This window comes from Ambystoma mexicanum, chromosome 2p (genome assembly GCF_040938575.1).
Source record: "Ambystoma mexicanum isolate Mex_15411 chromosome 2p, UKY_AmexF1_1, whole genome shotgun sequence".
NCBI classification, from domain to species: Eukaryota; Metazoa; Chordata; class Amphibia; order Caudata; family Ambystomatidae; genus Ambystoma; species Ambystoma mexicanum.
This window is the reverse complement of record NC_090923.1, coordinates 1141409475-1141433922: the sequence shown is the minus strand read 5'-3', so window position 1 is coordinate 1141433922 and position 24448 is coordinate 1141409475. Positions and strand designations below refer to the sequence as shown.

Sequence of the window (24448 nt, the reverse complement as noted above, 5' to 3'; positions counted from 1 at the left end):
ATAGTCACACTAAGAGTTCATCTAGAATTGGTGGAATAACAGGGTGGACAATAGACAAGCCCAACTAGTACCATCAACAGACCGCAACAAAGAAGACCTATTGGCAACACAGAAGATGACGTGAGCAAAATATCCCAAACCTTTGCACTTATCAAAAACGATGTAAAAGCACTTCAAAAGAAGGTTGAGGATTTAGAGGAGGTGGCACAGAAACAAAGTCCTCATCATGGGCCTGCGAGTGGGAAAGGAGATCGGGCAGATGAAAACATGTTTAGAAATACGAATTCCACAGCTGCGAATTCCACAGCTGCTTCTTAACGTGAAACTGTTCATCCGTTTAATTATCTAGTGGGATCGTTGGTATCTCGGGACATGGCCGGATTGTGAGGGGTCACAAATGAGAGGAGGACACAAAGTTGTAATATTCTCATTGGGCCTCATCACAAGTCTGGCGGTAACCCTTAAAAGTGGCAGTAACAGAATTAGCTCCGCCAATACCGCTCTGGCGAATCATGGGCCAGCGCAAATACTACTCACTGTAAAATCAGCTGGCGCAATTACAGCTGCCGCTATTACAGCCGGCCACATGCGGCGCAAACACAGCCGCATCACAAGTCCATGTTCAGCGATATTAACGCCGAAAACAGGCGCTAGTACTGCCGAAAACACGCCACAGTGGAGGTAAATGGACACGGGTGAAGCCACAGGTGATCCCAATCCACCCCAGAGTGCTACATAAGGCACACACCCTACCACAAACATTGTTTCCAACACCATGCTGCCACTGTGAGCTCGAAGAGGCAGCTGCTCATGCTGCAGCGGGAAGTAGAGAGGCAGGACAACCAGGCCAGGGCACAGGGGGAGGATGAGGAAGGAGAAGGGGAGGGAAGGAGGAAGGAGGAAAGAGGAAGAAGGAAGGAGGAGGACAGCAGTGCCGCCACTGCTGAAGCTAGTGTCTGTCCTACAATTCCTCTGAATTGGCACCTCCAGCACTCTGTGGCCATGATGCATGGCATGGCACAGCCCACATTCTGTGAAGTGTTGGGCCAGGTGCTTGAAGTCCTCCTGCAGCAAGTGCAATGCCACATCTCACTGCCTACCGGCACAGTTCTATGCTGTTGCCCAAATGCCAAATGTGATTGATGCACTGGTGGCCCTCCAGGCCCACAAAGCAGTGTGCCGTAACCGAAAGCACTACCACTCCCTGAATGTGCAGGTGACCTGCGACCCCAATCTGTACATTATCAACTGCTGAGCCCACTACCCTGGTTCCACCCACGATGCCATGGTCCTATGGAACAACACACTGCCAGGATAGATGGAAAGATGGAGAGGCACAGAGGACAACGGAACTGGATAGTGGGTGAGTAGAGAAGCCAGCACATGGGGGGTGGGGGGGTGCAAATAACTACACAAGGGATGGCATGACAAACAAATGCAAATTCCGTACTTGGCCACCTCCGGCACCAACGTCACAGTACAGGCCAAGGAGCATTCACATTTCACACTTACCTGCATGAAGAAGCTGATGTACACATACTGTAGCAACTATAAACACCAAGATGACTACAGGTACCACAATGCAACATGCACTTAACAAAGCAATGTTGACAAATGGCCACATCGCCTCACACAAGAACAACCCTTCCCTTCCTTCTTTTTCTTTATCTCTCTCACCTTTTTCATCCAAATTTTATGATTAGACATTGCATTCTAGTTGGATTGTTTGGGGGGAGGGGTTGGGTCTTTTCATTATAAGAATGTAAGAATGTTTTGGTTGTATGTGTGGAAATTATTGTGTGCTTACATGTTTGTTGGAAAATTTGCATAAACTTGTTCCAAAAAAGAACAACCCTCCCAGTCCCAGATCCATGCACCCATATGCGGTCAGCCCCCAAAGCCTCCCGTTAGCACCAGACACGCAGGGATGGCCCATGGGGAACCCAGCATGCCACATGCACAGTGTAAATACACTGCCACATGACAGCCACCATGTCCGCTGCACATGTCACTGACATACACCTTACGTAACATATGCTGCAAGGGAACATTGTGCATATGAAGCACAAATAATGCTTGGCACGAGAGACACTACATGCACAAACATAGAATAGACACATGCTGTGAAATGAAGGCCAATGTGCATGCAAGAGTAGTCCATTGACCTGATATTGTGTAAGTCTATCCCCACATCTTACACCGTGACTAATGCCTGTGCCTCCCCCCATGCAGGTGACTCTGGATACCCACATCTGCCATGACTAGACTCCTGTGCGTGATCAACGTACACCACAGGAGAATGCCTACAACCACGCTCACAGCAGGACCTGTGTGTGCATCGAGTGTCCCTTTGGCCTCCTGAAGGCACGTTTTCTGCTACCTTGACCGTACCGGTGGAGCCCTGATGTATGCTCCAGAGAAAGTGGGCAAAATTGTGCTTGTGTTTGCCATGCTGCAAAATATCTGCCTGAAGAGGAATGTCTGCTATCCCCCCACCCCCCAGAGGATGAGGATGCAGTGTCTGTGGCAGAGGAAAATGCACGCATTGCGAGAGATGACATGAGGGATGGGAGAATGGCACGCAAGGGACTGATAGACAATTTCTTTTGACACCTCCACATTGCACAAGCCATGCACAACTGTGTGACACCAACTCAATCAGTAACTACGACAATGACACAATCGGGAATGTCCACACATTGTTGAAGGTAAACCCTGTTTATTGTATGCAGTGCCCCAACTATTCTCCCCTCCCACCACCAACTCCCTAGCACACTATCCCCTCTCTCCCCCCACCAACTCCCAAGCACACTACCCCACATCACCCCTCCCACCACCTACTCCCCAGCACACTATGATATGATATGTCATTTATAACGCGCCTATACACAAGTGTTTCTAGGCACAACAAGACAATGGAGGGAAGACATAGGGAAGACAAAACAAACTATCTTACTGGGCCTTGTGTCATTCAGATCATGCAAGTGCGATAATGCAAAGTGCAGGGGGAATGGAAAAGTGCCCGGGAGAAGTAAGGGGGAAGTGCAATCAGAGCGGCATTGCTCAGAGTACGTGCAGCCAGGGCAGTGTGGCTCTGGATAAGTGCTGGGAGGTTGGGGACTGTAGGGTTACAATTACAGTCCCCAAGTAATGAAATAGCCTGGTAACCAGTGAGGCTCTGATGGTAGTCAGGCAACCAGTCAGCGCAGCAGACAGGTAGGGCTACAGGGGTGAGCGAGAGAAAGCAGAGTTAAATAGGAATGTCTTGAGCTGCTTCCAGAACTTCTCGTGGTCCGGCTCAGGTTTGAGAAGGGCTGGGAGGCCATTCCAGAGGGAGGTACCTGCAGAGGACAGAGATGTACCGCCCACTCTCTGCCTGGAGAAGCGTCTGACCCTCAGAGAGTTTGAGGTGGCTGAGCGAAGGGCTTAAGAATTAAGGTGTTTTGGAAGAGAGTTGGTTGTAGTGTGGGGCCCGGTCCCAGAAAGCCTTGTGGACGATGCAAAGGGTCTTGAGCTTGATCCTTGTAGCCACTGGGAGCCAGTGGAGAGATTTCAGGGCTGGAGAGATACGGTGCCTGGGCCTGAGGACAGGGACGAGTCTTGCAGTCCTGTTCTGGATTAGCTGCAGAGGGAGGAGAGTAGAGGAAGGTAGATTGAGAAAGAGGCTGTTGCAGTAGTCCAGCCTAGAGAGAGCCAGGGCTCTGGAGACAGTGAACTTCTGGGGGAAGTGAGAAAAGGAAGAATACCTTTGAGGAGGTACAACTGGTAGTGGCCTCGTTAACTGTGCCTCCAGCTGCGGGTGTGGGTGCAGTGGGCCTTGCACTGCTCCTCTTGGCCTGTGGTGTGGACGTTGGCTTGGCCCTGCTGTGTTGCAGTGTTACACAGCGGGACATCCACCTTGGTGTAGCCTGAGTGGCCCTTCGCTGGGTGGTTGCAGACCTTGAGGACCTGGATGAGCCGCTCCCAGATGAGCCTGCAACCTCCTCCTCTGATGACTCTGGCGATGCATGAGTGCCGGTAGGGGACATAGGAAATGTCGTTGGATATGGTTCCCCGTTGTGCATTGGCATGCAAGACACATTTGCTATGGTACAGGGTAGAACCCCACACATATGAGCAAATGGGCATGGTTGGTTAGGGGGTATTGCATGTGGGCCCAGCATCATGGGGTTGCTTGTAGCGAGTGTGTGACACATGGCCAGTTTGTCTTTGGCTTGTGTGTGGGGAGGGCAGAGTGTCCATGCTGGGGCTGCTGCCATCTGGCATTAATGCTTGTGGTCCTTCATGGCCCTGGGTGGTACTCACATGGTGGGGAGTGAGGGTCATGGCTTAGGTCATGGCACTGGCCTTGCTCTATGGGGCACTGCTGTGCAGCCAGCAAGGCTGCACTGTGGTGCACAGTGAATGGCACGCTGAGCACACGTCAGTGTGTGGGACGCATACTTTCCTGTGGCTTCTCTGCCATGCCAACATGGGGCAGGCCAACTGGGCCTGCAACATGCTGGTGTGACTGCTGCACATTGTCGTGGTTACTCACACACCTCAATCGCGCCTGCACAGGGTGCACCAGTAGGTGTGTGGTGTGCATGGCATTTGGATGGGTCACTTGCCACCCCTCCCCTCTGCTGTGATGCTCAGGGGTGCCCTTGGTGACCTGCCCCATGGCTGCTATAGAGGGTGTGCTGATGTGCCACCTCCTCACTCCACCCTGTTGGCTTGCCCAGCTCTGGGTCTGCTGACATGTGTCCCTGCCCACTGGTGCATCTTATACTGGGCTGTTATTGTGTCGGGGGAAGGGGGGTGTTGACTTACCTTCTGCCTCCTGGCTGCTGGCACCTGCCTCCTCCCTGCCGACCTCCTCTATCCCTTTGTTGTCAAGCACCGTACTGCATTTCTCTTCCCCGGCGGTGAGGACCAGTGGCTCCACAGTGCCTCCTCCAGGCGCCAGGGACTCCTGGCGGTGTTGACAGTAGTCCCCGCACCCTGACCGCAGGTCGTTCCACCGTTTGCAGCAGTCCTCTCCATCACGGGGAACACTTGCCACTGCCGTCACCTTCAGGCAGATGGCATTCTAGATGGCTGTCCTGCTCTGCCCAGTGGTCTTCCTCTGCCGACTGCCATAAAGTTCCTCACAGTGGGCAATGACCTCATCTGTGAGGGCCACCAGCTTCCCCTCACTAAATTTGGGTTTGCGCAGGCAATGTTCTGCTAACTTTGCCTCTTATCCTCTCCCGGGACATTCTTGCTTCATTACAGGACCGGATGGCTGCAGGAAGTGGAGATATTTAATGGGTTGTGTTTTTCAATATGGCCGGCGCAATGCTTCCCGTTCCGGCGATGATGCAATTTCTGGTAGCGCTATTAGAGCTGGTTTCTCTGTGGTAACCCTTATTTCACTGCATTTCCGCTGGGCGCTAATATCCTTACCGCCAGAGTAGGGTTCGCGTTCACACCAGGTTGCGATGTGGTGCTAATACTGTCTCACGACCCGGCGGTAATGCTATTTCCGCTCAGCAGAAATTGCGTCGGATTACCAGCTAACTTGTGATGAGGCCCATTTTCAGACATTTTTATTTACCAAAAATGGGTTGGAAAAACGCCTCTCTAGCCTATCCTAAAGAAAGAGGTTACCTACCTAGGAAACTAGAACTAAGAATCCGTATGAGTCAAGAAGTTAGTAACTTAGAAACTGTCCTTGTGTCCAAAACATTCTAATCTGACCCTCACACTAGAAGCAAACAACTAAGGGTGCAAGAAAATGTCTCTCGCTTATGTTTGCTGTAAAGTGTACATAAACAAAAACATAAAGATAAATCCAAAAAGTGTTTTCCAAGGAGAAACCCTTGGATCCAAAGCATGGTTCCCTTCCCCTGGATTGTTAGGTAGGATGGCAAAAATTTCTCTTTTAAACAACAGCTTCTTTGTATCACAAGAGTGTCTCTTTATCCAACAATTCCTTGAGGCTTTTACACTGGATTCACAAAGTTATTTTTCACTCATTACGTTCCATAATATCCATTAGTACCCACAAGGGTCAGTGGGCTTTTGTGATTGGCAGGCTAAGCACACATCGATTACTAGCAAGCTCATTGTCCCTCGCCGGGGCATTTCCCGGTCGACAAGCTCCCTCACCTCCGGGGCTCTTTCTGTGACTGGCCGCTATGCAAAGGGTGAAGGGACTATGTGTAGTCCCTTCTCCCTGTTCCATGGCGGCCATATTGTTGGTTTATTTTTTTATATTAATTTCAATGGCCGCCATGGAAAGGGAGAAGGGACTATGTGTAGTCCCTTCTCCCCAATCGCCGGCGGCCATTTATTTTGCTTTTTTTCTCTACTCGAGAAACAGTTGGTGCGCCGTTTCTCAACTCGAGAAAAATTGCAATTAGTACCCCGGTACGACTTGGCAGGGACTAATGGCATTATAACCCTTGGAACATTGATTTCTTTATATTGGATTTAAAAGGTTCTTTTTTTTTTTTTTTTTATTAAAATGCATATGGTTTATAACTTTAAACCTTACATTTATCAAAGAAAATCTCATTACATTAGGTCACCCAAAAGTTTAACAAGTTAATCTACATTTATCCAAGGCAAGGCGATTGTCCATGATCAGGTATTACTTGTGTCTGGATTGTTTGCCAGAAGCGGATAACTGCAGTCGTCATAGAAATATTATTGCCAGATAAAATGTGTGCCCATCGTTCTTTAGGGTCCATAGGTTTGTTGGATTTCATATAGAGCGTAGCAACTGCAAGGCGTTTGTCTGCTAAGGCTGGGCATTGCATTAGTAAATGATGCAGACTTTCGATAGTGTCATCTTCCTTGCAATACCTGCATATTTGATGTCGGAGGGTTTTCTGTGCTCGTATCGCAAGGATTTGCTGTGTTGGGAGTACATTGAGACGCAGCCTCATGAAGGTGTCTCTAATAAGACGGTCGGGAAATAGCTTCAGATAGCGAGGGATCACATTTAGGGCTCTAACTTCAGTGGTACAATTTAACGTAAGTTTATATCCATTTTTTTCATTTATTGTTGATATCCAATCGAATCTTTCAATTTGAATTTTGGCTCTTTGGGGTCTACAGAGTAGGGTTTCAAGTGATATATCATATCTTATCCTTTCTTGGTTAAGGAATTCCTTCCATTTGTTCAGAGCCATTGCATTGATATTTCCAGCGATTGGACGGAGAATATTCAAGGCGGGAATCTTCTCATTGTTGTTTATTTTCCTGAGAAGATCCAGTTGTTTCCACCGTATGATTGAGTGTAGGGATTGGAGGCCAAGTTCGAATCGGATTATAGATGTTGGAATACATTTCGGGATGGCTAAGACCTTTGTCCAAAAGATTTGCTCCAGTTGGTCCCATACGGTTATTGATAGGTTTATCAATGACTCTCCGCCGTATGTTAAGATGGGAACAACTTTTTGTTTGAAAAAAGTGATGACTGGTTTCGTAGAATATTTCCCAAATTTTTTATGTAGTACTAAGCCCTGACGCGCTAGAGAATGTGCTTTGCTTTTCAGATGGTCAATCCATGGTTGTTCGACTGAGGATTTATTGAGCCAGACCCCTAGATATTTGATTGTTTGCACTTGCTCAATTTTTTCCTTTTGTAGAAAAAATGATGGTGTTTTCTGAGAGGGGCCCTTTTGTGTGGTTAACGACATGATCTTAGTTTTTCTGGTGTTAATTTCCAACTGATTTGTGTCCATGTATTTTTGGAGGTTATTCAGGGCAGACTGCAGACCTCTCGGTGTTTTGGCAAAGATTGCAATATCATCGGCATAAAGAATCATTGGAATTGATGTGGAGTTTAATTTTGGCGGATTCATTTGTGGAGTAGCTATAGTCTCTTCAAAATCTGATGTGTACAAATTGTACAAGGCTGCAGCCAGTGGGCAGCCTTGTTTGAGTCCATGCCAGGTTTTGATCGGTTGTGTGACAAGACCACTCTTGCTCAAACGGATCTGCACTTGTGTAGATGAATATAGCAGTTTTATTGGTTCCAGTATGTTGTCTGGGCAACCCCATTTTGACAATTTTTCCCATAAGATGTTTCTATTGATTTTATCAAAAGCGAGATGGAGGTCGATGAAGGCCGCGTAGGTCGGGGTGTTGGATCTGATGGTTTCGTGTTTGAGCAGGTTTAAGATGAGTAAGTTGATATTGGTCCCAACATTTTTTACGAAGCCAGTTTGACGAATGGCGTGTCTGTTTGCTGTAGTGGCCCAAAAGGTTCTTGTTTTGTAAACTTGAAGGATTGCCTGGTGCATTCCTCCACCAGAAATCTTTATGGGCTTTTTAGACCTCCTGATATACTCCCAGGCCAGGTATTTTTCCACAATGTTATACAACTTCAAGAGCCTGGTGCATTTACATATCAGAACTTCATTCATATACTTTTCAGACTCCCTGGTATACTTCCCTGCCAGGTATTTTGTATCACTGTTAAACTTTCCACTACAACTCTGTGGATTGCCTGGTATACTGCTCTGCCAGGAATCCACTTGTAGGTTCTTCAGATCCCTGATATACTTCCCTGCCAGGTATCTTCCCACAGTCTTCAAAACTGCCTGGTAGATTTGGCTGCCAGGACTTCCTTTATGAGCTTCTCCTTTGGTGGATTCCTGGCATGCTCCTTTGCCAGGAATACTTTCATGGGGCTCTTCAGATCCCCTTGTATACTCCCTTGCCAGGTGTCTTCCCTGAATGTTTAAAGTCTTTGCACAACTTTGGTGGATTGCCTAGTATACTCCCCTGCCTGGAATCCTCCTCTGAGGTGTTTACAGATCCCGTGGTATACTTCCCTGCCAGCAATCTTTCCCCACAAATGTCAGCTTTATCAGGACTTGTTATTGGTTTCACTGTCCTTTTCAATAGATCACATCAGCATCTACTTTGATCTGATCAGTGTATTTACTTAGGGTAACACTTGTTTCAGCTCTCCCCCGCATTGACATCTCATCCATAGATATTTGTTCAAGTTTCGTTGCTGCAATTATTCTTTTCAGTATTCAAATCTTCTTCCTTTCAAGCATAGGTATTGTCTGTGTTTAAATTGCCTTTGAGCATTGTCCATAATATCAATAAGAACGTTCTTAATTCACTTGCTTGCATGTGTGTTGGTACGCTCCAGGGTCCCAAGTGGCTCTGGGCGGACTCACCGGTTGTTCTCGGTGTCTCCAATTTATGGAATGCCTCTGTTGTGAAACTTCCTCCCTGGGTTGGTTTCTGACACGATGGATATGTCTCCCTAGCGTTTCCTGCAGCTCCACCTTCCCTCGCCAGCTTGCCTTTGTGGCCTGGACCAAAAGAATGCTGTTTCCTGGCATGACCATACCACCAGGAGCTCCAATGTGTCTCTCGGTGCTCCCACGGTCCTTCGGGTATGCCTGCTGCACCTCTCCTTCCTTCACCCCACACCGGTATGTGTAACTCGTGTTTGTGATTCACCGCATGGATGTGTCCGTCTTCTCTCTGTCGGGTTTCTCCTGCAGCGGTTCTCTCCCGTTCTGACTTGCTTGATATTGCGGATGCCATTTTTAAAGGTCCAAAGCACTTTAGTTTCAATAGAACAACTAGTGTACACGTTAGTCTTTGGGATTTACTTAGTTTGCATCAACTCTTCCCTCCTCTTCTTTGTCTCAGTACTTGAGACTTTATGGGAGTTGAAGTCCATAGATATAATTGGATTTCTAAACTGACATTGTTCAAAAATCTCATATAAAGACATGTCAGTTACAGAAGATGTTTTATGTGTGTTGTGAATGTGTGATGTATGCATGGAGTTTTGTGAAGAGTGACAGAAAGGAAGGGGTTTTTGATTTTTACAATAAAGGGGAATTGTGGGGTGACACAATCCACTAAGGACTTGGATATTATAAAGTCTTTGTCAAGGAAAAGGGGGGAATACTGCGTCTCTTCCAATGGAGTCATCCCCTCTTCCCGGAGATGTCCCCTCCCATGTGATCCTCCCTCATATAACCACCCCCAGCGTGAGGATCAGGTATTGGCTGCCTTCCCCTGGCCACAGAGAGGAGGTCACTGCTGGGGAATCAGTGATCAGTCCATCAGATTCATCACAGGATGCACCTCTCAGACCCATCATAGCCAGATTATTGCATTACAGAGACAAGAACCAAATTGCTAGATAAATTGAGACGATATTCTTTAAAAACACCATTTTAAAATTCTTTACGGTCAACCATCTCACACTTGCAAGCCTATTTACAAATAGAATCAAGTTTGCCACCTACTTTTCGGTACATTTGCAAGCAGTCCAGCTGGAAATCTTCAGAATCTACTCTTGCCTGGTCATCTACAGAGACCCCCAAAATTATGCCCAGTGATCTGCAATCTCTATATGGAACCATCCTGGTTACTTCTCAATAATCCTAAAATCTCTGCTTCAAGTCTGGGTTGCAATGGCACTGCACATCAGAAGCAGCCTTGTTAGCAGCCCACTGAATCCATCTAGGTTGTAGTGCTTTAGTGTTTAAGACCCTTGAGTACGTAGCTGCTTCCGGATGAACTAGTGGAGTATTCAGGATAGATTTATGACTGCTACAGCCCTTTCTTTCTGTTGTACAACCTGCACTTTTATTAAGATCTTCACTTTTGGAGTAACCTTTTTTCTGGTATTGTGTAAACATGGGAGCGATATGCTATTGGCTTGGTCTCTCGAAAACTGAAAACTGTGTACTTAAATGCATTTTGATCAGGAAGTAATGTTAGTTCTAAATCTTTATCAGTGTTCTTCTCTTGTAGAGGACTGCTTTGAGTCCTTTCGTTGTGAATGTGAATCCAATGGAAGGAAATTCAGTTTTAGCAATGTAGAAAGTGGTTTTACCAATGATTCATAGTTAGCTCCCAAAGTTTATCAGACCCTTCAAATCCTCATACCACACTCTGTGTACTAGTCCCATCCCACCCTACCATTCCTCCATGTCCAAATTTGCTTGAATGCTGCTGATCCTCTCAATTTTGGACTCTTCAACCCCTCCAGCCTTTCTCTGAATCGGTCCCCATAGAATTTATCACCTGGCGCACTGCTGCTCGTTCATGTACTAGTATGCTTCTGATCCATGCCCCATAGCCTTAAAACCTGTTGCCCCTTTTTGTTATATTCCCTTTGCACACTCTTGTTCCTTTATGAACCAGTTCAATGACATTGTGCTGCTACCCCTTGTACAAGTACTTTGAGCTCTGCTGGTGTACTGTGCTCAAGTTCATATAATCTTGGTCCTCTGCGCCCCCATACCATTGCTTCATGCTGCCCATGTTTGCACTTGTCCCGTTACATTTTGCCACTCTGTCTTGTGACATGCCCTCACACCCTTTTGCTACTCTGTGCACCAGTCCCTTCATCCCCATCTTCTCTATGCTGCATTGCCTTCACTCCCTGCTGCTTCTCTTCTTCTCAGCTATCTCACACCCTGGGGATCCTACATGTATCAGGCTGCCTGCCTGTACTACGGTTACTCCTATGTAGTACCCCCCCCAGCCCCACTCGGCTTATCCTCTATTTGAAAGTTGCTCTCCCCCGCTCCTACATTTGCCAATCCACTTACATGCTGTTTCACCCCTTTATACCAGATCTTTTGTGCACCAGTACTCTTGCATGTTTCTTTTTGGGTACCAAGAGCCATACACACTACTCCTTCCTGAACACTTGTGCTCTTCCACCCAAGACATCTCATGCTATAGTCCTGTCCCACATTGCAGTACCGTGTGTACCAGTCTTCTTATATGCACCTCCTAGCACACCATTTCCATTGCACACTGTTCCTTTTTTGTTAATTATATTGTATATTCCTGCTCCGAGAGTCCCTTGCTTACAATTGCTTACAGTGGAACTATGTTTATTGATAGATGTGCTCTCTATTCCCTTGCTTTATCTATTCCTTCTCTTTCCTGTGCAGGTTGCTTCTGTTGTGCAATGGAGACTGGAGTGCGCATCTACAATGTCGAGCCTCTAATGGAGAAAGGACATCTAGGTAAGATGGAGGAGCGACTGCAGTTTGAGAAGGGCAAGAGGGGGGTACTACCATAGGAGGAGAGAATAAGGGGTATGCATGCAAAGTGTATAAGAGAAAGAGAGAGACAGTGGGAGAGGAAAGTGTGAGTGCGAATGGGAGAGTGAGAAACAAACCATGGAAAGGGAGCAGGAGGGGCATGTGAGAACCTTACTGGGGTAACAAGCCGATTTCCAGGGGAACCTGAGGAGATACCACAAAGACTGGTCTCCGAGGGTTAATGCTGTGTTATTGTTTGTTTGATTGAGGATATTAATGAATGATCAAATCACGAAGAACCACCAGTGTGAGCTGCATCTGGGTGATGAGTGATACAAAATAAGACAATAGGTGAGATCAGCAGAAGAGTAAAGTCTTCAATGCTTTGCGAAATGTCTACAGGTTAGGCTAAGCTCTAAAGTGAGGGTGTTCACAGGTGCGGACTGCCAACTGCAAAAAAGCCCAGCCCTTCTTGTGATGAACTTAGTTTTCTCTTTATAGGGACCTTCTTTCAGTTCCACTCTTGTCACTGCTATTCTCTGCATAGCAGCAGGTCCATTCCTCTGGAAGCATAGCTACTCAAACCCAAAGATCTGCTAGCATCTTTGGGGCAGGGCAGGAGAAGGGGAAGAGGGATCAAGGAAGATTCCTTGTAGCAAGACAGAATTTACGCAGATGGGCCCATACTCGGGGAAGAGAGACTAGAGGTTCTCACTTTCATTTTCCACTTCTTTACCCTTCTTGCATTCACAAGTTTGAAATGCCTGATCCTTCTGCAATGTTCACAATTTATTTCCCACTCTGCATTTCTTAAGCTTCCAACTCGAGCTTCCCCTCAATGTTCAAGCTTTAAACTCATTGTAGTTCGATATTGGCAACGTAGATTTCTGGGGTCTGTCAACTGTGGTCTGTCTCATCATTCTGATGCAGGCTCAGTGAAAAGTGTCTTCCTCTATTCCTGTGCTTGGTGGCTCCTCCCAGAAGTGGCCAAACAAGGGTGCTATTAAACGTTGAGTTCCTTTCTCATGACCAACCACTCCACTGCTTCTCCTGTGGCTGTCTGCATCCTCTCGTTTTGCTTCATTGTTGAATCGCTCTTGACCAGGGACTAAATCGTTTCACTCCTAGTTATAACCATCCTCTGAGGACTGGTCTCTGGTTAGTGAAATGGGGCCTTTTCAGTGTTTTGTATGGATCACCTCATGTGCATCATGTATAAGAAACGATACCAGCTCAGTGATCCAAGGCTGTCCCTAGCTTGTGGATATCTCTGTAAACTCAACCGGTTTGAGCACCCAGTGAGAGCCATTACAAACTCCCCTTTGGAACTTTTCCTGCTTGGGACATTAATTCTGTTAGCCTTGAGGAATGCTTTTCTGCCCCACTTTTAATCAGTCGCCCTGATGCCAGATCCACACAACAGATGTGTAGATATGGCTGGCCACTGTTTTATTAGGGCACATAATATCATGATATGTTGGTGATGATAATGCAGTGTCCTAAAGAACCAGAATCACCTGGCGCATAATTGGACGGCCCAAAGATTTTAATCATAATCCCTGACTTTTATTAGAATTGGTTAGGGCACTTAATACTTGCAGTCTGATGTGAAATTAAACCAGGTTGCAGCGATTACAGGTGCAAGGAGGAGGTCTTTGAGTTAGAGATTCCTTTCTTTTGACAACAAAGAAATAAAAGCACTTTAACAGCGCAATAGTTCCATTTAATTTCCAACTGTTTCATTTTAACCCCTCTGAGCTGCCCCTCTGCCTCCTCCAGTAAGCACACTGTTTACTTTCCAAAATGTATTGGTCTGCTATGGGCTTTAGTTCAATATAAGTCTGGAAATGGAATGGTATTCAAATCAGAATACTCACATAGTAAAGGGCGCACATGATTTTTGGTGCTGTGAGGATTACAGCGCTGTTGGAGCCTAAAGTCACACCCCCAGGGTTTAAAAGCGCAGCAAGGCATACATTAGTTTCAAAAATTGATTAGGAGAGTTTTCTAGTCAAAATGTTCATTTGCAAACAAACCCATTTTATTAGCAATGTTGTACTAATATTTTTAATGTCACCAGAAGTTAATTTTACCCAAGACAAAATGAACATCAATACAGAATTTGTTTGTACCACTGAGAAAAGACATTAGTGAGTCTGGCCTTGCAAATTCTTTAACATTCCACTAGACCTGCAAGCCGAGTAGTTTAGTTTACCTACTCAAACTAAGAGAAATGCACTCGCCCTTTGGCAAAGGAGGACAAAAAATGTAAATGTGCTTTCTGTAAAATGGTGCATGTCACATCAACTCCACTGTTTTGTACTCTGCTGCCACCTAGAGGTCAGCCAGGCACAGTGAAACCTTTATTTAGCATTTACTGCAAACAAAGTAAATGTTAAATACAAGTTTCAAACATCCCCTGCAAATGGTGAACACCCTTCATAAAATCTACTCGACTAAGCGAGCGGGCAGGTAGACTTCACAAGCCCTGGATGAGTGTCTGCAAAATGCAAAAGGTTAGCTGCATGAATGGGCACATAAATAAATAAACACGATAAAGGCTCTGAAAAAAATTTGCCCAACTCTCTCCCGCAGGCGCTAATATATAATGCAATCATAATCCTAGAGAAAAGCTAGCTCTGGCGGCTAAATACAGTGCATGGTAGTGCAGTAGATATGTAGATGTAGATATTTAGATGTACAGACTGGAATGAACTATTGATCACTATTTTCTGTTAACGGACATTTATACCATGCACTATCACCACCTGAGTGGTCCCCTTGCGCTCCGGCGGATCTGAAAAGCAAGAGGGTAAGGTAAGTTAGTAGAGGGGAAAATGAGCAAGAGAGCTGTGATGTGCTGTTGGCAGCTTCAGTTCGGTTTGCACTTTTCGCTGAGCTTAGGTGTGAATTTTCAGTTGGTAGTTGTCATGTGCTGTTGTGCGAGACTATGCGTGGTTTGTTTCTGCGTAAACATCTAGTTAGCTTTGTGTATTCATTATGTAAGAGGAAAGAAAGTAATACTAACCAGAATGGGTTGAGTAGCAGGCAGAGAACCTTGCAAACTAGGTAGAAAATAATAGTTTGCGGCCATCTCACTTTCAGGGTAGCTGGTATAAAGCAACAGGGTGATAAGATAGAATATCGAGGGGTATCAGATCGGCTTATGAATTGATCTCCAGTTGCACAGATGTATGCAACCAGCAGGTTACAGAACTAGGTTTGCCTTCAAAAGCATTTGGCTGTGTGATCATGTACATTTTCAAAAGTGTTCACTCATCAATGTGATGCATCTGCCCAACAAAATGAAATTTAGATACACTAACCTAAGCTTTACTGTAAAGCATGGAGATCATTCAGTGTTTTACATTAGAAATACTGTAATTATGCATAATTTAACAACTTCAATTTTTAGGAATTAAATTGCAGGACTGTTTTTAAAAATACTGGTCTTTGCCAGACACAATATAGTCTGCTTAATAAAAAGTATCATCTGGTTACTGCTGGTTTTCAAACAAATTCTTGCCTAGCACTCACACACAGGCCCTTGGCAGTTAGAGTGGAGGAGATTATTGCTGCTGCAGTCTCTCTCCATTAGCCCCTTTGAATTGGAGTGAACAGAGAAAAGAGGGTGGGGGGAGATCCAAGGGCAAACTTGGAATGTAGGGTGAGCTGTGCTTTCATTAAACATGGTAACTTAAATAGCTAGCTTGGCTAAACAAGTGTCAATTTAATTAGCAAACCTGTAGCTTTGCATAGCATATTTCTATGCAACACTGTTTATTTTATGCCTTGGCACAGCCAACTCCCTGCAGGGTGAAGCCCGCACAGTAAATGGTGCACACAGTGTTTGGCGCTCTGAGGATAACAACACTGCTGGAGCCTAAAGCCACGCCCCTGGGGGTTTAAAAGTGCTGACAACTGCCCTGCAGAATGAAGCCCGCAAAGCGCACAAAGTGTTTGGCACAGTAGGTGTTCAGCTCCATGGGGGTCAGGCTTTAACTTCCATGAACCAATGTGATATCCCACACAGTATCGCAGGGACTGTAGGAGCATGGTGTTTGGTGGCTTTGCAACCTATCGCAACCAACTGCACGGTGCATCCTCGTAAAGATGTTGGCCTGGAAATTCTTACGCTGACTCAGTGACTTTGTGGTTTGCAACCTGTATGGGGAGCTGGTGGGCAGAAGGATAATTGATAGTCTCCAAACTAACCCACATCCCGGTCGCCCTGTATATTTGATTTGTAATGACTGCTGCTTTATTCCTGTTGATGCAGGATTTTCTTGCCTTGGGTTTTGACTCTTAACGGCACAGGGTATAGGGGAATTAGGGAGAAGGAATTTGTCAGCCCCTAAGCCAGTTAGGCACGCCCTGCTCGTGTTGCCATTTAACCGAGACTGTTTTACAGTATCAGATTGTTTTATGGCTCATTTTGTTATTGCTTATACTGCTAGATTTTGATAATTTTTACAGTCACACTGGAGTATTTAAAATTGTATTATTTTTCTCAGCTCCCAATTTTTCCATCTTTCCTAAAGACAGACAGAAGAAATTGTAATGCAATGTTTCAACCTATTAAGGATATTAATGTTTTAATTTCTGAGATTAAAGGGCTACTGCACAATATAGATACAGACTGGCCTGAGGGTAAGAATGGGATGGTAAAAAGTAATGGTCCTGCTATGCACACAGTCTCCAACTGCATTACATTGAGCCTATTAAGAATGTCCATGAGCATTCATTGCCCAGCCCTAAGCTGGGACCCAGCCATTCAAGGACCCCCTTCAGGCCTATGAGGTAGAGAAAAGGCTGGGGAAAGAGGGGGATGGGACAAGATCCTCGCAGCTAATAAGGCAGGGGGACACAACGGCACCATGCTGGTGTTAGGCAACATTGCATGCAGTAACCCTGTGGGAGACTTTACCAGTCTTGTCCTCTTGGTATTGGGTAAGCCACCTATTGGTACAGGTCTGTACTACACAAGTTGGTAGAGTGACTGAGCAGCCAGCCTTATCTCAAGAGGGGTACATGTGAGCTGTAGAACTGTAGCATCGAAATCCACACATACAAGCATCCAAATAACACTTATACTCCAGGTTTTCTAGTAAAATAATGAATTATTTATTTAACAGTCAGTTTTAAATAAGCCTTCTTTTAAAAAGGGCAATATGCAACAATCACAATACACTTCATATCATTTTCTCAGATTTGGAATAAGCAAGTAGATGCACGTTAGAGATGCTGTCAATACATTTCCTACACCCTGCGGTGACTTCAATTATTAGGCAGTATTGGCATTTATATATCACTTTTTGATACTTAATAAATTCTGAGTTTGTGAAAAAGGAAAACGTTAGGGAAGGAAAAAGGGTTAACCGGTTCTCAGAGCATGTGAGCACTTTTCAATCTCCCAATGAAGTCTAGATTAGATCTTTCCCAGCAATTCAAGGTAAACCTATGCACCACCTATGAGGGATATTTAGAATCAAAGTCAATGGGCCAGAAGAGTCTGCAGGGAGCCAGGACAGCCAAAGTCAATTTGAACAATGTCTATGGAACTGAAGCACATCTTCAGATAGCACAAAAGTCTTGCACAATGTTTAGAGAGTTTGTAAGAAATCACTGTTGGGCCACACGCTGTTAGGCTTGTGAGGGTCATAGCTGAGATCAACTCTGTAAAAAGCAGCTACTGCAAGTCTCAAGTGAGAGGATGCAAGCTACAGACAATAAGTAAGTACCCCTTAGTCAGCACAGTACCTTAGGTTTGAAGAAGAGGATCCAGCTGGCTTCTGTTCTGGTTACAGTCTTGCAGATCCTGGGTTCCTGGGGGCTACGGGCTCTTTTCAGATCAGCGTCACTTCATGATTTCAGGTACCGGCAAATAGCACCAATGCAGTTGTTGGGCACTTGATGGGCTTCCCTTGCTTCTGGAGTCCTGGTGAGGTGACTCGGACTTGGGTCATCCTGCTTCGGGAGGGTCCTCAGGATCTTCCTGGAGCTCTGGTCCGGCTAAAAGACGATGCACTCAACTACGGATTTCTCGACCCTGGCACTCGGTTCCAGCAGCAGCAAAGAAGTACAGCCAGTTGGGGAGGGTCCTCCAGCAAAGTTTGTCTTGTGGTTAGTTGGTCCCACCAATCCAAGGGAAGAAGTCATCCGTTCCGGGGATTCTCTAGTTGATTCGGTGTTGGAGCTTCAGCACTGCTGCAGGGCTTCACCGGACAGCTCAACGGTCCTGGAGGGTGCAGCAAGCTTATCTTCCAGATTCCTTCATCGGATATTTCAGCCAGTGGTCGACTCTGCCTTCAGTCCAAGAAACCTTGCCTTTTATGCAGGTTTCTCCCATTCATGCACAGCCTAGCTGTCACTCACACAGCAGGGTGGCTGTCCTGCCAGGACAGCCAGCCAGCCAATCAGCACTGGGTGCATTCAGGTAACCAAGGAGACTAAAGGACAGGGAGTTTTGGGCACCTCCCTCGCTTCCTGCCCTGCCAGGCACACTGGAGCCAGAGGTGGGTTTCAGTACTGTAGCCTGCCAAAGGCAAAACAAACAAAAGGGTTAAACCTGGTTTGGCGCACAGATTGAAACCCAAGGAAGACCTCACAAGCAAGAAATGACGAAAAAAGAAGACCGGGCCATTTTGACAAAATGGGCAGTGGGCACCCATGGGTGCACTACTGCAGCTGATGGTTCAGCCTGCAGTAGAAAGCACAATGGTAGGAAAATTATCCACTGCCACCAGCCATTTAAAGTCGTGAGGGTAACATAAAAAATTATACATGAGTAAGTAGGAAAAGGGGCTACTAACTAACCCCCCGCAGCATTTCCACATAAGATGGGGTGTACTGGACCTACATAGGAAAAACAGATAAGTAAAGTCAATTTCACTTTACTACTCTTGGGAACAGTAGTTCACACAAGAGACTGTATTTAAACGTTATGAGAAATCCAAAGGACTTCTCTGTGACACTGCACTGAAGGTGTTGTGTGTCACCATACAAAAGTAGATGCATATGGAGTTTGTCAGACTCCAAAAACAAAGAAACACAGAGTCCAAATCAGATAAAAAATACATGAGAGAGTGAGAAAAAATTCTCACTCACCCCAGGATCAAAAAGTCCTAAAGTCGAGCAAAAGAGCTGGGGGTCTCTAATGTTGAAGGGAATCAGCACAGAAATGAGAATTCTCCCTAACAACTGGTCATTGTGGAACTATATGCCCAACAAGGGCCATCTGCTCTCTGTGAGCTACTGACAGAGCTCGCTATGAAGGGGAGCACTGAGGAGGAGAGGGAGGTTGGAGAAGTTGAGTCTCGAGAAAAGAAAGGATACCGAAAAAAGAGAGAGACTGTGCTCAGTAGTCTTGGTGTGGGTAGGGTGAGGAACCTGAAAACGTCCTCACTTATTCTCCCCCTTGGTCCTCTTCTTAAGTTGCCAGGGAAAGGCCATCACGTTTGGATCCCGACCCTGGGAGTGGATATGTGAGGGAGGATCACTTGGGTTGAGGACACGTGGGGAGTGGGGAGAGGACTTTTTTGGGTGAGACATGGTATCCCCCTTTCCCTTGTAAAAGTGAACCCTCCATTTCCCATGCCTTCTGTGGGCTATTGTCAGTCTTTGTCCCTTTCTTCCACTCAAAATGTCACACAGACAGTTCACCTAAATACTGGGATGAGGAGGATACAACCAGGAGTTATACACACTGCCATTTATTCAAACCTCCCTAAACGCCACTTTGGTACTGAGTCGTGAAAGAGGGCCTCAGAGGAGTTCAGTTGTAGCCAGGCATGTCCATTTAATAGGTTTCATCATGGTCAGGCAATCAAAGTTAAGTACTCACACCTGCAGTCATTTGTCAAGTCCCAGGTGTATGAAAAGGGTAACCGCCCAACACAAGGAGAGAGACGGCCTGGAGAGAAGGATGCAGTCTGGAAAAGTGAAGCAGGTGCAAAAGAAACAGGCTCGAGAGAAGCCATGAAGAGCAGGAGTGCAGAAAAGATGCTGGGTCCAAGGCTGGCTGTGGGAGGGTCTCAGACCCTGCTGACCTCCCTTGCCGGGCCTCTCAGCAGGAGCTGGGGAGCACCGGAGCCTCCTGATAATTGCAATTCTCAGAGAGAACGAGTGTTGCTCTCTGTAGTTTCCGCTGAGGAAGTGCAAGGGTACGCGCTAAACATTCCAGGACGGCGAAGGCTGCTCATTGTAGCTCCCGTGACAGGAAGGCAGAGCGAAGCCGAGAAGCGAATCCGGAAAACCCAAAGGAGCAACCACACACCACTGGTGAGTGACGAGGAGGGGAACACTCATGGCAGGGTGCTCCGGGGATTGGAAACAAATGTGTATGAATGCTGAACATGCTAGGAACTACTATAAGTATTGCTGAAGGCCAACACCAGTATATTTGAATACCGAACAAGCTGCAAGAATTACCAGTGTTTTTGAAAATTGGAACACGTACCAGTAAATAACAAAGTGACTGAGAGACAGTAAGAATATATCTGGATGCCGTATAAAACAAAGCCACATAATGAACACTTATGAAGTAAAAAGAAGCAAGGTGGTACTGATGGTAATTACCACAGAATGAGAGGTGTGAGACACAAGTGGTGGCAAAGCCAGAATACTGGAAATGAAAGTGGAAGTCACAAGTGATGACCAAGTTAAAAGATTGCTACGAAAGATGAGATGTGAAATTGGGCAATGGCCAAGTATAAAAGTTTCCAAGAAACCACAGGTTAAAAGAGAGAAAACCTGTGTTGGCAAAAGTCAGAGGAACACAGAAAGCATATTTAAGTGCATAGGGGTATCGGTTGCGTGACCTGTAATGGTCCGACAACTGTGCCTTGACGAGAGACCCCTACTTGGGAAAAGCCAAGGAAAGCATATGTCAAGAAGTTTGTATTTGGACACCGTTGTTAAAGTGAATTGAAAATGAAGAAGCAGAGAAAACAATGTGAATTATTGGGAAACCTGGATGACTATAAAGATTTTATCTGGTATTGTGTTGAAAGCTGGAAGGTTTGATCTGATATTGTTTCTGAAAGCTAGATGAGTTGAACTCTTGGGGAAGGGAACCCTGTGGTCTTTTGTAAACTGTTCCAAACTTGGGGAAGAGGAAACCAAGTCTAAGCCAGGAGCTCGAAGAAGCTCAGGACGTTATTGTACAGTTAGTTTTGAGGGCAACCATAGGTTGTGGACACAGAAAGACATTTCATTTGAACATACTGTCGCAGACTATGCTTGGTGTTCTTTAGGTAGGGAAATCCCACATCAGTAAAGGGGCAAGTTAGACCTTACTCCATCCTGACATATAAGAAAAATAAAGCTTTCGATTAGAAAGTCGAATCAAGCTCAGGACTTTATTGTACAGTTAGTTTTGAGGGCAAGTATAGGTTGTGGACACAGAGAGACATTTCATTTGAACAAACTGATGCAGACTACCCTTGGTGTTCTTTAGGTGGGGAAATCCCACATTGGTATAGGACAAGTTAGGCCTTAATCCATCCTGACATATAAGAAAAATAAAGCTTTAGATCAGAAAGTTGAATCTGTTGTCTGTGTCTTACTTCATGATGCCTTGACAGTAGTCATTCGTACTGAAGTAAGTTAAGCCGCAGCCACAATGCACGACTGATGGGGTTAGACATGCCCCAGATGCTGATATTGATACAGAGGTTAAATCACACGATCAATCTTGCCAGGTAGGACTAATCACCCAAACAATAGTTAGAGAACTTAAAACTTTTAGCCAATGCGGTTTAGGTAGCATTCTGCAAGAACTGTTTTTTTTAAATGAAATTGTTGAAAGTTAAAATTATTATATTAACGTCCAAAGTAGAATTGCTGGACGTGCTGACCCCCTCCCCAAAAGTAATGTATGCACAGCGAAAGTGGCCTCGGAATGCAAGCGGAATGGGCCTTTGGGGGAGCAATGGGGGCAAACTGCTAGTGGAGTCAGCTGGTACTTGCCCCCTCTGCTTACACCTTTCAAACTCTAACTAAACACAACCTCAAATCCTAAAGCACAACAAACTGCACAAACTTCACTACACCGCAACAACAAAATAAACCACACATAGCTTCGCACAACAGCACACGATGGCTACCGACCAGTAAAGCACCCCCAAGCTCAGCGAACAGTGTTAACCAAACTGAAGCTGCCAACAGCACATCACTGCTCTCTTGCACTTATCCCGCTCATTCCCACTAACTTCACTCCACCCCCTTTTTCCTTTTCAGATCCGCCAGAGCACCAGGGGACCACTCCAGTGGTGATAGTGCGCAGTATAAATATCCATTAACATTAACTACGTTTACTGTTGGCTCTCACTAGTGATGATACACGTAACCAGGCCATGAAAGCTCAGCTGCTCCTGCCCTGGACTATACCTATTGTTAAGATTGGTCAGTTTGAGGCAAATAACCACCCACATCTTTATAGAAAAAGGCCTTTAGATAATGGCTGTATACAACTTGGTGATCCTGAAACGCATGTAAGGAATAATATGAAAGCTCAATTTGTGACCATTTTTCATGTTACAAGGCTGATCCAAGGTGCCTTTGAAAATCAAGAATCTTTGATAAACAAATGTACTCATTGGTTCAGAACTGTAAAAGGTTTCCTTTCCATTATAAGGGACGACGTAGTCATATGTATTCGAGTGTGGATGCGTAGTAGCCCAGCTGATTGTATCCAGGCCTTTTTTTGGACTAGAGATAAGGCTGACCGGCTTCTTGCTATTGATTTATGGTCCTATCCACCTGAAGGCTCATCATTTCCTATAAGATCCCATGCGCCTAATCAGACTCGCTACCCGGGCCAAGTTAAATCAGTGTAGGGCACGGGGAGTAGTTAAATTGAACTAGGGAAATCATCCTCTGATAGTATGGTTACTGATGATGGGCAAGGGAAGAGGGCGGATACCACTGGGCAAAAAGGCCTTGAAGGAATCGATTTACTTCATCAGGAAACCAGGAATAATGCCCCATATGGGTGCTATAAACTGGCCACCTGTTACATTGCTGGATCACAAAACACTTTCAGTAGACCGACTGGAAATGCTTTGTAAGGGACTTTCATGTGCTTTTCTTTCAGGAACCCTGGTCCACGAAGGGCCCCAAGGGAAGTCCATATGGTGAATTGCTCCTTTGGCTTGATTCATCTTTGAGTTGGAAGACTAAGGCCCGACCAACAGACTCAGCAGATTTAGCAGATTTACAGTATTTGGTTGCATATCTGCCTGATGTTGACCATATTCTTCTATTTAATGCCTATGATAGGCCAACTATGTCTAATGAGTTATCCATTATCAACCAGATCCAAGACCTGATCGTTTCTTGTGGTGAGTTTGAGTCTGCAAAAAATATTCTGGTTGCTGGAGGTTTTAATCTCCAATGTGAGCCCCTAAGAGAGCTGGAGGGTTTGTGGGAGGACCAACACCGTGCCCTCGAGATGCCCCCTTTAGTGGCCACTTTCCCAAAAAGGACACACCACCAGGCAATTGATACTGCGTGCATCATTTACAACCTAGAGTAGAGGGCGTACAATGGTCGATTTCCTAAGGACCAACCAGCCGGTACAACTTATGTTGGTCCAAACGGCTGTTCAAATATTGATTATATAACGGTCATGGCCAAGGATTGGAGTAGGGTGACACATTTTGAAGTGATAGACGATGGGCGATTATTACTGTCCGAATTATCATCCATCACTTTCCTGTTTGGAGGGGGTGTCCAACCCTCTCACATGACTGAAAGTCGAACGCAGGCTATTTCCCAGACTGGCCATGCACATAAATAAGTCAGATAGTCCAAACTTGTGGACCTGGACTTAAACTAGCCATATATGAGATTATACTGCCTAATACAGAAAAAGCCTGCGGAGAGGGAGTCTCTGATTCCAAGATTATGAGTGAGTTCAAAACTCCGCTGGGAAAGTGAAGCTTGCCAGCAGCAAGTGAAGAAGGGGCTTCTGGTGATCTTCAGACAATGAGTTTGGGGTCTTCAGCATGCTGCTCTCCTTTGTAGGGGTCTTGGCACCAATGATGATATGAATAATGGTTGCAGGAGTCCTCCTTTTATCCAGCCCACCAATGGCAAGGATCTGCCCCATTCAAACTGGCTGGTGCTGTCCAATCCTGGACAGCCTCTGGCCACTGCATCTGCCCTGCAACAGACACAATATGGCACGAATGTGGACTGGATCGAGACACACCCATCCTCCACATCCGACCAAACACAGACCACCCAATATGGAGAACTGATTTCTCCTGCACTGATAGCCACAGGTACTGACTAACCAGTGCCCACAAAACAGATGAGCCTAGCAAGGTAAGTAGAACAAAATGGTTTCACTTGCATCAAAAAGTCATGAAAGGTTTAATTCAATAGAAAAAATAGTGTGTCCAATTGATGTAGATAAAGCAGCAAAA

The 24448-nt window shown here is 45.7% G+C and overlaps 1 protein-coding gene across 2 annotated transcripts in view; it reads left to right on the top strand.

Annotated features, from left to right (window-relative positions):
- Nucleotides 1-24448, top strand: part of WDR45 (WD repeat domain 45) — a 387946-nt gene that overhangs the window by 98120 nt on the left and 265378 nt on the right. For both annotated transcript variants that reach the window (XM_069645221.1, XM_069645222.1), the window contains one exon: nucleotides 11925-11999. In XM_069645221.1, the coding sequence (XP_069501322.1) occupies nucleotides 11925-11999 (75 nt within the window). The remainder of the gene's footprint in view (nucleotides 1-11924; nucleotides 12000-24448) is intronic.